At 35.5% G+C, this 16,613-nt stretch overlaps 2 protein-coding genes across 2 annotated transcripts; one reads left to right on the top strand and one right to left on the bottom strand.

Moving 5' to 3' along the window:
* The first annotated feature begins 3,760 nt into the window (after positions 1-3,760).
* Positions 3,761-10,638, top strand: LOC104229253 (BTB/POZ domain-containing protein SR1IP1-like). Its single transcript, XM_009781857.2, has 6 exons — positions 3,761-3,925; positions 6,259-6,346; positions 6,499-6,568; positions 6,776-7,396; positions 7,778-8,317; positions 9,427-10,638. The coding sequence occupies exons 1-6, from the start codon at positions 3,865-3,867 to the stop codon at positions 9,952-9,954; spliced, it is 1,908 nt and encodes a 635-aa protein (XP_009780159.2). The 5' UTR covers positions 3,761-3,864; the 3' UTR covers positions 9,955-10,638.
* A 647-nt stretch (positions 10,639-11,285) lies between these two features.
* On the bottom strand, positions 11,286-13,939 carry LOC104229252 (uncharacterized). Its single transcript, XM_009781856.2, has 2 exons — positions 13,627-13,939; positions 11,286-12,563 (listed from the first exon to the last, which is right to left on the bottom strand). Exon 2 carries the CDS (start codon positions 12,396-12,398, stop codon positions 11,394-11,396), a length of 1,005 nt encoding a protein of 334 aa, XP_009780158.1. The 5' UTR covers positions 12,399-12,563; positions 13,627-13,939; the 3' UTR covers positions 11,286-11,393.
* Positions 13,940-16,613: the final 2,674 nt, after the last annotated feature.

The following is a 16,613-nucleotide window of genomic DNA, read 5'->3' as shown; positions in this document are numbered from 1 at the left end:
CTCTGCTTATCAAATCTATTATAACTCCAAACTTTATATGCAACAAGGCAATACTCTAACCAAATACTTTTGATTAATTTAAATATTTAAATAAATCAACTCCAAAACTTTATTCGTAGTAACTACTGAATTAATGTTAAGTTATTATCAAAAACATATGAATCTTAACCCAACGACTATGTCTATGAAGCCTCTACTGATAAACTGACGCACTACTCAGGACATGAGATTTCCTGGCCAGTTCTCTAAGTAAACAAAGAAATAACTAAATAAAGATAACTCTAAGGAATACTCCACGAACAAAAGCGGAGCTCACCAATAGCACTGGAAGAGAAGGAAGTCTTAACTCGTAGCCTGCTCGCCTGCAAATCCGGTTCCTATGTTGTACCGCAAACCAACGTAGGTTCCCAAAAGAGAACATCAGTACCATCCGTTGTACTCAGTGAGTCTCAACAACAGGGGGCGAAACTTTAATAACATGTACATTACGGGCAAAGGTTCTAAATGCATGTAAAACATAAAGCTTATAAGAACAATTCTAAAATAATTGCATAATAACAGTTTATGAATATTCTAAAAGAAATTATTTTCTTTTTCTTTCTTAAAAAAAATACTTCGCTTTATACTTTGGGAGTTCCAACTATCTTGACTTAATTCTGTCTCAGTCACCGTGTGATCGACACAGGTTCGATCCTAACCTGATCGAATAGGCCCAATCCACGAGGTGCCACTCGCTTCATGGTTCTCAGCGCTCATGTATCATACCTTAGCATGGCTAAGTAAATTCTCAGCAACGAGACCCTCGGCTCGTGTGCTCCCTACTTTGGCACAAGTAGTTTCAGGAAGTCAAACGCCTTGATCAGGATCCTCGGCCTGGGCGATGACCCCTTCTCAGAATAAAGGATACTCCCAAAAATCTTTTCTTTCTAAAACTTCTTCTTGTGACTTTTCAAGTCTAAATCTTTTCTTTTTGGAACATCATGTACATGCTCATGCTGGTATCCTTAAATAAAAAGCATGACATAAGAATGAAATAAACATCTAAAAGTATTTCTAAAGATTCTTGCTTCTTCATAAATTTTCAACATGAAAATAACATATAAGAATAACACAAAAATCTGAAAATTTATGCATATATATCATAATAAATCATCGAAACTTTTGCTAGAACAATTCTAAGTTAATAGGTACTCACTCGTTCCAATTAAGTAAATATAAACTCTTTTAAGCAATTCATCAAACATCTTGTATGCGCGCTTTTGTGAGTTAAGCCACTTTAGTAAAGGGTTATATCAACTCACCTCAATACTCTTTGAGCCAATACGTAGACCCCAATCCAATTTATACCCGTCAAACAATTGATTCTACAACAACCAGTGCATTTTAATTAATTTCAAAGTTTCACACCTAAACCTGGGATTTACTGTTGATACGGAAAAAGAAGGGAATTAACTATTCAATTCTTACCTACTACCACTGTAGAATAATTGACAATAGGGAATTTTATATACCTGAGTTCAAGAGTTAGTGATTTGTAAAGAAACTTAGAACTTCCTATTGCCCGCGTGAGTACTGAGTAGCAAGGCTCTATTTCACGATTCTGTATTTCGTGCATGAAGAGACGCTTGTCCTATTTCTTTGTGTAAACCCTTTTTTAAAATCCTTTTTCTTTCCATAGCCCTTATGGGCTAAGGCCTTTCACGTGCTCTCTTTTCTTATTTGCCCCTTTTTTTTTGACTTAACTAGTGTTTAGTTTTATCTACTATTAATAATTAATAATATTAAAATTATTAATATTTTCTTTAATTGTATATCCAATTATTTATACATAGAGAAGTAACTCAACAATCAATCACAAGGGTTTAAATCTGTATTAGAAGTATAATTTAAGATTATAAAAATTATATTCTATATTTAGCGTGTATTGAAACTTTTATAAATTTGAGGAGTGTTACAACAACAAACTCAGATTCTTGTCACGTGTGGACCATATAAAAGGGAAAGCACTCCCTGCCAGAATTTTTTTCATTCCAATAGCTCAAACCAAGACCTTTAATTTGATCAGTGGTAGAAGGATCCTTTAACATGTTCGGGACTTAAAAATAGCCCAATTACAACGTACATATTTTTTTAATCTATACTATTATAGAAGCACGAAGCCCTAAACTAAAAAGTCAAAAAACTAATGTATATAAGTTTGTTGAATCCCCTAAAAAGATATTCTAGTGTAGTGTAAGGGATGTTCAAAAATTCAAATCTCAATTGTAACATTCTAGTGTTCTTTTTTATTCCCTTGTATAAGTACCTGCCTCCATCACTCACTGGTCCAACCTAAAAAGTTATCCTGCTGGAATATGCATCTTTTTCTGCAGCACTATTAAGCATTTCGAAGCACTTATATCTGCTTTCTTTGGAATTTCATCGCTTGATTTTCTGTATGTCATATACTGTTTGCTAGTTTTGCAACATGAGGTGAACCCTGTTGTTTTGACTCATGACTTAATATTCTGAATTTGCCTTCGACTGTTTTGGTACAGGATTCAATAGATTCTATTGACGCCCTCTGAATCGGAGGATAGTAAAGGCAATCAATGTGTCTATCGGAGTTGGATACAAGATTTAAACTATATGGGGTCGTCTGGTACATGGGATAAAAATAATAATCCGGGGATAAAAATTGGAACTAACTTCATCCCATGTTTGATTTGAGGTATTAGCTAATCTCGGGATAACTTTTGCACTAAAATGATGAGATTAACTATCCCATATAGAAGGTGGGATAACTAATCCCATGAAATATCCCACCATTTAACTTCTAATTTTTTAACATTGAGCCCATTATAATTTTAAAGCTATAAGTTCATATCTATTATTTGTTTCAATTTTAGTTAATTTTTACACGTAAATTTATGCTCCACATTGAACATTATGGGTTCAATTTACATACGTCTGTCTGCGCTGCAACACTTATTGAAGAAAGAAGACAGAAATAGTCCGCAGAGATTACATAGGAGCAACTTGTGGCCTGATACTGTCCTCATTTTTCTAAATTTAAGTTAATGTAGCATGGTCTATTATTTTTCCAATCCTATGATTGACCTCTTGTCCGATCAATAAATTATACACTAAGATCAATCAGTGTCACAAAACTAGGGTCACATTACTCTTAACATTATTTATGATTGCATGCCTTTGCCAGCTAATTCAGAGACCCCTTGATCGAGCATAACTACATGGAGCAAAACAAAACAGCAGATGGAATGGCAAAATATGATAGCAATATTTAGAAGATCACTAAAACTTCACTATTTCCCTTGTTAGGTATAGTGTGGGGTTTGGTGACAACAACTATTGGTAGCCTCGGTCACATCTATCTCAATTAAAGCACTAAATTATATACGACACTAGGAACTATTCCCCTAGCTAGGTATTATTTGGGACGTTTAATTATGTCAATGAGTTGTCATATCTTTGGTCACATGCACCTCAAGTTACAGTACTTGTGTCGAGATATAAGAATACTTCATTTTTTTTAATGACACACAATATTTGTAATCATAATATTAATTTTAAAGAAATTCCAGAAATTTTAAGATTTAATTTCACTAAACTATTTAAAGTTTAATATGATGTTTCTCTCTTGAACCATTTTTCAACCACTATTTGACAATTTATCACTAATGTAGTATATGAATCTAAATATATATAAAGGTCAGGTTCATTTGTTGAAAGTGAGACCTCCTCCGCCCTTCGTCTTGGCCGCTAGCTTCTCAAATGAGCGACTTGAAAGTGAGCCAAACTATCTTCAACATTGGTAATGTCCCTATCTAATAGGTCAGAGTTGGTAGTGGTGCCCTCGTGGGCATGTTGCTCTTTAGGGCCGTCAGGTTTTTGTTGATACTAAGTGACTCACATGAAATACTAGGTTAGTTTATACTATATATGGTATGTTTATTGCCAGTGACATGTAAATAGGGACATGTCTAGCCTTCGATAATAAGAGTGACTAGATTTTTGGCTTTCAATCTAGCCAAATTAAGCTTCTATTTGCATTGTGTGTTCTATCAAGTTCATTTCATTACAGCATTGGATAGTTCATTTCATGAGGGCCTCGATCTCTTAATATCAAACTTATCCATGTCCAACAGGTTGGTGTATCTGTATATAGTGCAAAATTGTTATCCAGAAAGCGCACATATATCCACTCAAAAAAGGAGTGTCATGTCACTATATCCTGTGTCCACCTTGGAGTCTTGGCCATATCCATCTGAAGATACAGTACTAATTAATGTGCTTCTTCCGTACCCTAATTCTCACATTGATAAATCCCACTTCTTGCTCCCGACTCCCGTCTTATTCGCGCAGGCCCGCGACATCAGACGTGGTGTGTAGGGCTGTGGGGGTATTATTTCCTCATTCATTGCTCCAGCCACTACATTGTTCAGGTTTTAGTTTGACTTATAATTAATTCTCTGCATCCTCTAGTGGAAAGATTTCTGCCGACCTGGAGCTTGGTGTTAGAATTTGCCCTGAATTTCTAATATATTATGACTCTCTTTCTTGAAGGAATGAAAAAAGACTCCTAAAAAGATTAAATCTCCTTAATATGTCTTATCCTTTTCTTGGAAGACAAGTTTTGCACATCTATAAATTAAGGATCTTTACTTCGTACAAGTGCACAAAAAAAAAATCCACAATGTTGTCATTAAAGAGTGTTTTGTTTAGGGGGAGATTTTTCCCTCGATAATTTTTCTTCTTTTATATTAGTTTTATCATATGTAGATCAATTGATCAACTCATTATAAACTATTATGCTTAGTTTAGTATATTTTCTTTTGTCGTCTAATTTATCGTCCATCAAGCTTTGTATTGTTAGTTTCTGCATGCACCATGTTATTTCGATCCCAACACTCGGCCATTGTTTTCACTGGGACAAATTGGTATATGCCACACCTAACTCATGTAGTTTAGGTTATGTATAATGATAGTATGTAATATTATTAAATCATTAGGTTACATTACATGCAGTAACATGTAAACACGATCTGATATTTTGAAATATAGAGTAAAATAATCTCTATAACAAGCTAAATACACTAATAGGGCAGCCCCGTGCACGAAGCTCCCGTTATGCGCGGGATCCAGGGAAGGGCCGAACCACAAGCGTCTATCGTACGCGGCCTTACCTTATATTTCCGCAAGAGACTACTTCCACGGCTTGAATCCATGACGTCGTGGTCACATGAGAGCAACTTTACTAGTTACACGAAGGCTTCCCTTTAACTAATATTGTAAAAAAATTATACTGTGAGTGTATATAAGTTAGCCTTTCTTTATTTAGGTACTAACGTACTGTTGTACTGAATGTTACAATTAGTGGTGGCAAAATGGTTAAAAGAAAACAGTTAATCACCCATATTATACACTAAAAAATGGGTTGGATAATGAGCTTTTTAAAAACGGTTCAAATATGGATAAGAACCATATTATCCATTTAGAAAATGGATAACCAATGGTTTTAACTTTTACATTTGTAAAACCTCAAATTAGAGGTTCCTCAAGTTAGGGAGATTAGGAATTCTCCCAAAAGTGATCATATGCAAGAAGTCATGGATAATATGGTTACTCATATTATTTGCCGGTTAACCCGTTTTTTTATCCGTATTAAATATGTATCGGATCGAATAATTTATCCTTTTTTTCATTACCCGTTTTCGGCCCGAACCATATCCGACCCGACCTGCCTGTTTGCCACTCCTGGTTACAATTACAATGAAAGTCAGTCATTGACAGTTTTGTGGACGAAAATGATCCCAAGATAGAAACTTCCTTTCTTTTGGCACCATCATCTTATCATTTGTATAAAACTGGATGTGCTTATACTTCTACACACTCTGAACGAAATCCCTTACTATATCCTAATATATTTAACCCCAGTACCTTCACATAAACATATGTAACACTACTCGTGTCATGTGTCTAGTAGAGGCTCACTCGTACACAATCTTTCCACTGCCAACTTTCTGGCCTATAATGGGAATTCTGCAATCTTATGATTGATACTGGCTGCTGACAGTAATATATAATGCAGTTTACGGACCAACACTGAAGTTGTACTTATTCCCTAACTGTTGATCTCTTATTCTTTTGTGGGTGAAAGAGAATTAATTAAAGAAGCAGGGGAAAGGACATAGTACATACTAGTTTTTGCTTTATCAAGAATTATATAATAGGCCAATATGGTTGATCTTGGTTCAGACGAGACTGCACAACCTTCAACTACTGTTAACATGTTCACTAAGAAAAAAGAGCTTCTTTCCAATGTTATGAAAAGGACCTCCGAATGGTACGTAGTCTATCTTCAGTTATTTCTCTCTCTCTTTTGTTGTTTCCAGCGTACTTTTACGCGTCTTTATGCAATTTTTCCGTGTAACATGATCAGTAGTGGAGGGTAAAATGTAGGCATTGATGAATGAGTGACCTTTATATTATCTGCAGGATTTTATCCCAGGAGATCCCAAGTGATATAACTGTTCATGTTGCAGGAACTTCCTTTGCTCTGCACAAGGTACAACCTTTTTCCTTGTTCTAAGAAGTTCCTAATATATTTCAACTAGAACACAAATCAAGATTGTTCTTTTCAGTAACTAGTTACACTTATTATGGCAGTTACCTATAGTCATCTAAAATTATTTTATACTGTCAGTAAGTAGAAGTTAAACTCTTAACTGAAAGGTGAAGTCTTTGATAATGAGTACTTTTATGTTCCATGCAGTTCCCACTAGTCTCAAAGTGCGGATATATAAGGAAGTTGGTCGCAAAATCCAATGATGCTAATCTTTCTGTATTCGAAATCCCTGACATTCCTGGTGGAGCAGAGGCATTTGAATTTGCAGCAAAATTTTGTTATGGAATAAACTTTGAGATAAGCTCAGGAAACGTCGCATTGCTTAGATGTGTAGCAGAATATCTTGATATGACAGATGACTATGCAGTTGGAAATTTGGTAGGATTATCAGAAGCCTACTTAAACGAGTTAGCACTTAAGAGCATTGCAGGTGCAGTTTCCGTCTTGCACTCTTCAGAAAAACTTCTTCCAATTGCAGAAAATATAAAATTGGTGAACAGAAGCATAGATACAATTGCATACATGGTTTGCAAGGATAGCCATTTTTGTAAGTCAGGTAGAATAGAGGTCGACGCTAATAGTTTGACGAATTCCTCCACATTTTCAAATCCGAGGACCATTGTTGTTGATTGGTGGGCTGAGGATTTAACTGTCCTTAGAATTGATTTTTTCCAAAGGGTTCTAATTGCTATGATGGCTAGGGGATACAAACAGTATGCACTTGGACCAGTATTGATGCTCTATTCGCAGAAATCCCTTCAAAATTTGGTGAGTCCTCATCCCATGAGTTTAGATTATTTGGTTAGAGATAACAACAACAACAATAACAACAATAACAACAGTGGAGTCTGGGGAAGGTAATACGTACGCAGACCTTATCCCTACCCTCAGGGAGGATTATTTGGTTAGAGAAAGTAACATAAATAGTGATCTTTTATGTTAATCAAAATTGAACACCTATGGCCGCTGTTATATTTAATACACAAAATGTGCGCAGTTTTTTTTTTTTAACACGAAGGACTAAACCTGCTCAGTTGAATAGTTAAAGGATTATTTTAGACCAAGGCTCAAACATAAGAAAGTATTTTAGGCATGTGCTCAATTTGGATAATTGAAATATTTATGCATATGATTTTCTTGTTATTCCAGGAAATATCAGGAAATGAGAGGAAAATGACTGAGCTGAGACAAGTACATGAAAAGAGGGTTGTTGTTGAAACCATAGTTAGTCTTCTGCCAAGGGAGAAAAATGCATTGTCAGTTAGTTTTCTCTCAATGCTTCTTCGCGCTGCAATATATCTTGAAACCACAGTTGCTTGTAGGGTTGATCTGGAGAGGAGAATCGCGTTGCAACTTGGACAAGCTGTATTAGATGATTTGCTAATTCCTTCATATTCTTCCTTCACAGAAGACACATTATTTGATGTTGAAATCGTGCAACGTATCATGACGTATTTCATTGAGTATGAAATGGTGGAAAATCAGTTTGGCTTCAACGATGAAGAGTATGTGCCGCCATTAGCAACTGAAATGGAGAAAGTTGGGGAACTCATGGAAGATTACCTTGCTAAAATAGCCTCAGACAATAATCTCTCTGTTTCGCAGTTTATCAGTATTGCTGAAGTCATTCCAGAGAAATCAAGGATCACAGAAGATAGGATGTACAAGGCCATTGACACTTATTTGAAGGTATGCACGTTGAATCATTCGCCCGGTGGAGCAATTTTTCTATGTGCACTAGTACACCTACAAGGGCATGATCGTATATTTAGGTCATACTAAATGTTTAATTTAATATGTATTATAAGCATTCATTAACTCCTCCAAAAACAAATCTTTGAAGCCAACTGCTAAATAGTAATGGCTTAATCAACTGCTTTAGTACCTTGATTGAAATATCAAATTCTTTAATGACATATTTTTGATAGGTTGCACCTAAACAGTGGAAATATTGTGGCTTGGGATGTTAAGTGGTATTTGAATCCTTATGATCTCTTGCATAAATCCATTATAGGCATAATTCAGTTAAGTGAAGATATTTTTTCAATATACAAGTGAAACTAAGGGTTGAATTTTACTTCTCTGCTACAGAAGCCATCTTATGTTAGAATTGCCCTGCATCTTAGGTTACGATATCACGTGTTTCTGCCTATGCATTTACAGGATATTAAACATGTTATATGTTGATGTTCTTTCAAGTGTGTCATCTTTAGATCAAATGTACAGTTTAACAAACAGTTACATTTGATAATAAGCAGGTTTATAGCTAAGCAGCTTGTCATACTGTGGCAAGAAAGACTTTTGAAACTTCAGATCATGCTTAGTTGATCTTCGTCATAAATAAAGGATTTTAGGTCATATACACTCATAGAAGGGGAGCCTTGGCGTAACTGGTAAAGTTACTGCCATGTGACCAAGAAGTCATGGGTTCGAGCCGTGAAAATAGCCTCTTGCAGAATGTAGGGTAAGGTTACGCACAATAGACCCTAGTGGTCCGGCCCTTCCCCAGACCCCGCATATAGCGGGAGCTTAGTGCACCGGGCTGCCCTTTTTATACACTCATAGCCTAAAAATCTTTCATACTCTCATCTCAATTTAATCGGAAATACCAGGTTATTACTCTATTTTTTAGGTTACTATATCAGGCTTGCTATGAATAGCTATCTACTGGTCTATGTCATTTTGACTTGATAATGTAAAAGAATTATGTACTGTTAGTGTACAGAACTTACTCTTAAATAATAATAAATTTACCGGAGAATAGTTGTCTAATCTTCTAGCTTTTTCAAAATTTGAAGGCACATCCAGCTCTAAGTGACATTGAGAGAAAAAGAGTTTGCAGTGTTATGAACTGTCAAAAGCTAACTCGAGAAGCTTGTGCTCATGCTGCTCAGAATGAGAGGCTCCCTGTTCAGACTGTTGTGCAAGTGCTTTACTTTGAACAACAACGCCTTCGCCAAGTTATGGATGGTAGTCTAGACGGGGCAGATGAGTCATCCACCGACAATAACCCTGTTACAGATGAAGTCTCAAGTCTAAAAAGAGAAAATCAAGATCTAAAATTCGAGCTAGTGAAAATGAAAACGAGGTTGAATGAAATTGAAAAATGTGGTGATATATCAGCTACTAGTACCCCTGTGGAGATCACCACTCCAATATCTTCTGATAAACCTCGTCTGCGAAGAAAATCTTTCATAAGCTCAGTTTCCGAAACGCTTGGGAAACTGTATCCAATATCATTTGGAGCTGATCATGTAATCATGCCATCGGCCAGCAAAGGAAGATATAAACCAATTAGTAGAGATAGGCGTTATTCGATATCATGATGCGGCTAAATTTGCCATAAAGCTGTTGGTTTTGGCTGAAGTATTTGAATCTTTGGGAAAGCAGTAATGGATTTAGCTATATTTCTGTCTTTTGTTCTCCTTTGTTTTATGTTATATAAGTGTTTTAACTTCTGCGTTTTAAGCATAGGCAAGAATCCTCAACAACAACCTTGTTTAGTTCAACTTATTATGGAAACAATACAGCCTTATAATTAATTACTGCCAAACGACAACAGAATGCTGGGATTTTCCTAAAGAATTTACAGAATTCGATGTGCAATCAGCAATTTGGCCAAATTAGTTGAGAGGCACTTTTGACTTACCGAAAGTAGTGAGAAACCGTTTGTGTTAAGATAATTATTTTTAAAAAAAAAGTGCTTTCGAGCGTCAAAATATATATAAAAATGAGAAACATAAAAATATTCACGTTACAATTTATATCAGGGTGAAAGTCATTCTCCCCTACAATTTTTCTTAAAATTCAAACTCATCTCGAACTTTGAATAATACATATTTCTCCCTTATCCCACACAATATTTTCTCAAAAATTAATTTTCTATTACTACTTTACTTTCAAGTAGAAGCTACACATTTAACCCGTCTGCCCAATGCTTTTGTTCTCGGCTTAGAGCCCGTTTGGCCATGATTTTTTATTTTTTTTACTTTTTTCGAAAAAAAAACCACTTTTTTTTTTTTTTTTTTTTTTAAAATACAGTGTTTGGCCATAGAATTTTCAATTTTCGCTTGAAGATGAATTTTTTGAAAAATTGAAAAACTCCCAAAAGCTATTTTTTAAAATTTTCACTCAAGTCGCTCACAAGAATTCAAAAACAACCCAAAATTATATTCATGTCCAAACACAACTCTAATTTTCAAATACCATTTTTCACTTGAAAAAAGTTCATTTTTCCCAGAATTTTCAATTCTTATGTCCAAACGCCCACTTAGTCTAATAAGGGATCTTTTCAAATCAAAATATTTGTCTTTTCATATCAACTTGACTTGTAGCCATACTCCTATTTAGATCTCAATTTATGAGTAGGGGATCCATCTCTCAAAGGTGCTACAAGTGTTAAACAGATACTAACAAATTAAGCTTTATTAACAGACAACAGTCAGTTACATGAAAGATTATAGATAGTAGTTAAAAGAAGCCTACTTAACTCTTTATCTGTAATGGCTAGAATCTTACAAGTATTGATATCTTGCTACTTTACGAGGTAATAACAACTCTCAATTTAGAAATAATCAGCTCTAAGATGTAGTATATACAACCTAACCTTAATCCAAAATTTTGCGTAGCTTTAAACCACGTTGAAGCTTTACCAGTGCTTGTATTAAACTGTATTAGCATCACTGTTTGATCGCCTTTCAAAAGCACAGCTCAACTCGTCACTTTCAGATGGACTTGACGTCACAGACTTACCGCTATCAATGCACTAATCGATCAATGATTCTTCATATGCATGCAACGAAACTTTCTCAAGCTGTATTGGCCAATCTTCCCCTAGTATCCTGGGATTCAACTCCATTGCAGAGCGAAAATCCAGCATTGAAACAGAAAAGAGATCACTTGGTTTCTGAATGTATCTTCTCGGCCTTGTTTTATTTGAAACTGATACAGCTTGGTCATGGATGCACTTGTCTTGTGACCTTGATCCTGCTAATTCCAAACAAGGCTTTAATAATCGCTTCATAAATGCATCAAGCCCATGATGCAACACATTTACAGAATCTGTTGATATTTGTAGGCCTTCTGCCTCTGACTTCTGTTCCAACCATTTCTTTAGGGAGTTGGAGTCAGGCAAATCACCAGTGCTATTACAAGTTTCTATGCTTTGCAAAAGAGCTGACCTGCGACATGCTACTTTTCTTGTTCCCCGATTACTCAGAGAGATGCCAAGGGGAGCAGTTACATGACTTCTACTCCAAATGCTACCCAATGATATCAACTCAGTAGCAGTTTGATGTTCTTGTGCTTTTGGTGCAGTATCTTCACAAGCAGCAGCAGAATGTGTTTTCTCATGAGGCCCCCGATGACTCGGCCGGTCCTTGAATCTTCGATCACGAAGGGTAGGAGTTCTCCCCTTTTTCGGAGATTGAGGAAATGAGTCCTGGCACAGTGATTGGAGAGTTCCTCTTTGACATCCATTTGGGACTTTGACATGTAATGAAGCCTGCATTTTGCAGTCTTTTGTCGGAGGTGTCTTAGCAGCACAAGCGTTTTTTATAATTGCTCGGGTAAGTGCATTGTGAAGGCAGATATTCTCTCTCCCCAACAAACAAATGCAGAATCTCTCAAACTCTGACTTGCTAAGCTTTAGACTCAAGTATCTGCTCAACACAGTAAAATACTTCTCTGCCCTCTGTTGACCAATCTTCCTTTCAATCCGAAGCTTCAACTCGTAAGTGTCAATTCGGGGGCAATGCCGATTTATGGGCATTCTCACTCTCGAGTGCACTTTGAACCTTGACCAGAAACAGTTAAACAATCAGGAAAAGAACCACGAAATTCATAGGATAAAGAGCATCTCTACTCAATCCATCAACAAAGCTGATCTCAGCAGCAAAATCCACTTTATATGCTCCCTACATCCTGCGATCAATTTCTGCAAGAAGAAGAAAAATTAAACTCAATATGTCTTTCCTATTGCACAGTGATTTATAAACTTCTCAATTCCACAATTTCAATTAAAACAGAAAAAGAGATCATTAAGTTTGGTAAGTGGTAAAAAAAAAAAAAGTTCGGTAAGAAGTGGCTACTACACTCTCAATCCAATGAAGAAGCATGCATAAGCAAGACGGATCTCTTTCTCTTTCTCTATGCAATCTTGCAAGACTCTATGTGATAGGATTCAATCTCACAAAGAATTCACAAGTACAACTGTCTTTGAATTTTGTAATTTAAAGAGGAAACCTCCAACTACTCAGTGGAACTCAGTCATTAGAAGTTCATGTGTATGCATGTGTTGTCACCTCATTGGTCGGAGGTCCTAGACGTCTATAGGATGCAAACTTGCTTCCTTTTCTTTCTATTATTTGTAGTACTAGAAATCAACCTTAGAAATCAACAGCACCGGATCGATGATTCAGTGTCCACAACTTGAGGCAAGAAAGGTGGAATCTTTTTACTTTGCACAAAAGGAGAGTGAGATAACCAAGTGAATATGGCCATTTTACCCTCCAACTACTTAGTCACACCCTTGCCCTCAAACCAGAAAGCCTTAACACTATATTACTAGCATGTGTTAAGCATAGTAAAACATTTTGACACATTCAGTTGACTATACAGAAGAAAACTAACTTTAAGTTCCAGTAAGGACCAGATGAACTCGGCATTCACAAGACTGCTTTGACTCTCATCATGATACATTCTAGAAGTAAGCAAGTGGGTGCAAAGGAACCAGTCCAAAATCCAGCTTACAATAACAGTAACCAAACAATTCAAGCATAGGAATATTCTGAAAATTGACACTGAATTCTTCAAGAAACAGTAGAAATAAGAAATAAAAAATGCAAAGAAACAAACTTTACTACACCCCAAGTAAAATTATAAACTTCAAAATCAAACCCACAAGTGTAATCGCGATCAGAAGTAGATAAACACCATAAACCTCAATAAAAGTCCAAAGCAGCAAAAATAAACAAGAAAAAGAAAAAAGAGAAACTCACCTGAGCTAATGAAGTAATGAATTCAAGAAAAATGGAGTTGAATTTTGGCAGAGTATGAGAGTAGGATCAGCAAGTGATGGAGCTTCGGGCTTCGGGTCAAAGGGTGACAAGATTAGGGCTTTTAAGTGCTGAATTTCGAAGCTTCTAATAGAAGTCAAAGGCACGTGCGGGTTTTACAGGTGAGTAGTGACTGGGGAAGTCTGAGGTTGTTTTTATTTGGGTTTTAAGGATTAGTCATTTAGTGGGTAGTGTTTGGGTTCCAATGATAGTTGGAACTTGGCATATATATTCACAAGAAGAAGTTGAGTTTGATAAAGTACAAGTCAGCTGGTCTGTTCTAAAAACCAAGCACTACTAAACAGTTGGATTTAGTACTTTTATTCAATGTACCAAAAAAGAAAAAGCTAAACTGTATAGTACTGCAGAATGTGCCAATCTCCAATAATACTTTCATATTTGCACCAAGCTAATTAACTAAAATTATCGCATGATTATTGAATTTTATCCGACGTGTTAAAAAAGTAAGAACACTATTTTTGCATTTAAAGTCATTGAATTTTACTCTTTGTATCTATAAAGTCACAAAATAGTTTTCTGTATCATTAAAGTCACTGGACTTTGTATTAATTTCTTCTACAACTCTATTACTTTCCAAAAAAAAAAATTCTTATACAACTCACCAAAACTCAAATTTCCTATACCGAAAAATGACTAAATCTGGAATTCTATAGTTATAGTTTTTTTTAACTACATTAGGGGTGTGGAGGGGGGGGGGGGGGAGGACACTGATAATGGTGTTTGAAACCTCTACCTCAACTGTGGAATATCGGAAGCTCATCAAATGAGCTAGCCTTCAACCTTATAGTTTTAATTATTTTTTTTGGTTTTGAGCCTATTAAGTAATTTGTACTTTTGTACGTATTGTAAGTCAAATTAAGATAGGAATTCGCCAAATGAGCTAGCCTTCAACCTTATAGTTTTAATTAATTTTTTGCTTTTCAGCCTATTAAGCAATTTGTACCTTCGTACATACTGTAAGTCAACTATGAAAAGTAGGAGCTCATCAAATGAACTAGCCCTAAATTCCATTGTTTTAATTTATCTTTTTTGGGCGTTTGAGCTTAATAAGGAATTTGTACCTTTTAACAATAGGGCGCCCCTTTTTAACCTGTAGCTGCTTTGTTTTTTTGTTTGTACCCGTACCTGTTTTTTTGTTAAAAGCCTTTTAAAAAGATTATTTTGCCCTTCTTTATTAAAAGATTACTTCTCTCCAAGTATACGCTAGTCCTCTAGTGTCTTTGTCTCTTTCTCCCGTTATTCGCGTTTTTTGATTTGTTCTTCTTTGAAATCAAACGGTTTTCATCGTTGTTTTTGATTTTCAACTGCTAGTCGTTGTTGTTATTGTTCCCCAAAAACATTACGATTTAATCACAGATACATTGCATTAACTTTTTGGGTTTTATTTTAGTATTAATTTTTACGATTTAATTTCTGGTTTTGGTTTTGATAGTCATGTATTTATAATAAAATAGTTTCTTAAGGTTTAGTTTGATAAGTGCATTAGTTTTACTTTTACGATTGTGTTTTTAGATTTTTTGAACGTGTGTTTGTGTTGTTGATGAAAATTCTATAAATTCTTCAGTGCTTAGACGTCGAAATTTTTAAAAATTTTGAAAGTTAAATATATGATACTATTAAAGTGTGAAGTTTATAATAGTTTAGTGATACCTTAGATAGGAGCTGAAGTTTTGTTTCATATTTTATGTTTTTTTGCTATGTTTTTTATGAACTTCAGCATTATTTTTGGATTTGAATTTGTGTTTTGTTTTTTGTAAAAACTACAGCATCTTTTTTGCTGAATGTTTTGTTTTGTAACTGGTGAACTTTAGCTTTAGGAGCTGAAGTTTTTATTTTTGTAACTGGTGAACTTCAGCTCTAGAGCTGAAGTGCTTGTTTTGTAACTGGCGAACTTCAGCTCTAGAGCTGAAGTTTTTGTTTTTGTAACTGGCGAACTTCAGCTCTGGAGCTGAAGTTTTTGTTTTGTAACTGTCGAACTTCAGCTCTAGAGATGAAGTTTTTGTTTGTAACTGGTGAACTTCAGCCTTCTTAGAGTTGAAGTTTTAACTGATTTTTTTGATAATGTCCTGATGTTATCTTTTGTATCTTTTACTTTTTTTGAATAGATGACACCTAAAGCACCTAAAGATCCTAATGCAGCTAAGGCATGCAAAGCAGCTAATGCACCTAAACAACCTATAATACCCCCAGGTCCTTATGTCCCTGCTGCTCCACCTACAAGACCAGGGCAAAGATATTTTGAGTTACGAGATTGGTTTAACTCTAAGGGTTACTGGAAGGGGAACCACGATTTGAAGAGTTTAATTGCAAGTTTCTTGACTCCTAAACAACGGGATAAACTTAATAATGGTACATTTCGATATATTATGGCTATGGAGAATTTCAAATGCAGCATGAAGTTGGTTCATTGTTTGTGTCTTTCTCGAATATTCACCAATGATTGAGACTCCATTAGTTTCAAAATTTTTGGCCATGATGTTTCCTTCACCCCTGAAGACTTTCACATTATGTGCGGTTTGCGGATCACATCACATAATGTTGAAAAAACAATTAATCGAGAGAGCAATATTCTCAAGCGCTATTTTGGTAAGTCCAAGGGTATGACCTTGAAGGATATTCGAGATTTTATGACTCAAAATGAAATTCCAAAGAATGCTGTGAATCACAGTCACGTATGCGAGAATGATGATGATGCTGTGAAGCTTATGGTAATTCTTGTTGTAGAGTGTATTTTATTTGGGAAAAAGACTGAATCATCTGTGCTGGAGGAGTATGCAGCTATTGTTGAAGATGATAAGGTTTGTGCTGAATATTCTTGGGGTAATGTGTGTTATGAGTAGCTCATTTACTCACTGAAACATGCATTGGACAAGCAGGACAAATTTCATTAACTGAGTATAAAGTTGGTG

The sequence above is a fragment of the Nicotiana sylvestris genome, chromosome 2 (assembly GCF_000393655.2).
Source record: "Nicotiana sylvestris chromosome 2, ASM39365v2, whole genome shotgun sequence".
Lineage (NCBI taxonomy): Eukaryota > Viridiplantae > Streptophyta > Magnoliopsida > Solanales > Solanaceae > Nicotiana > Nicotiana sylvestris.
The sequence above is the reverse complement of the archived record's forward strand: the minus strand, read 5'-3'. Positions and strand labels throughout refer to the sequence as shown.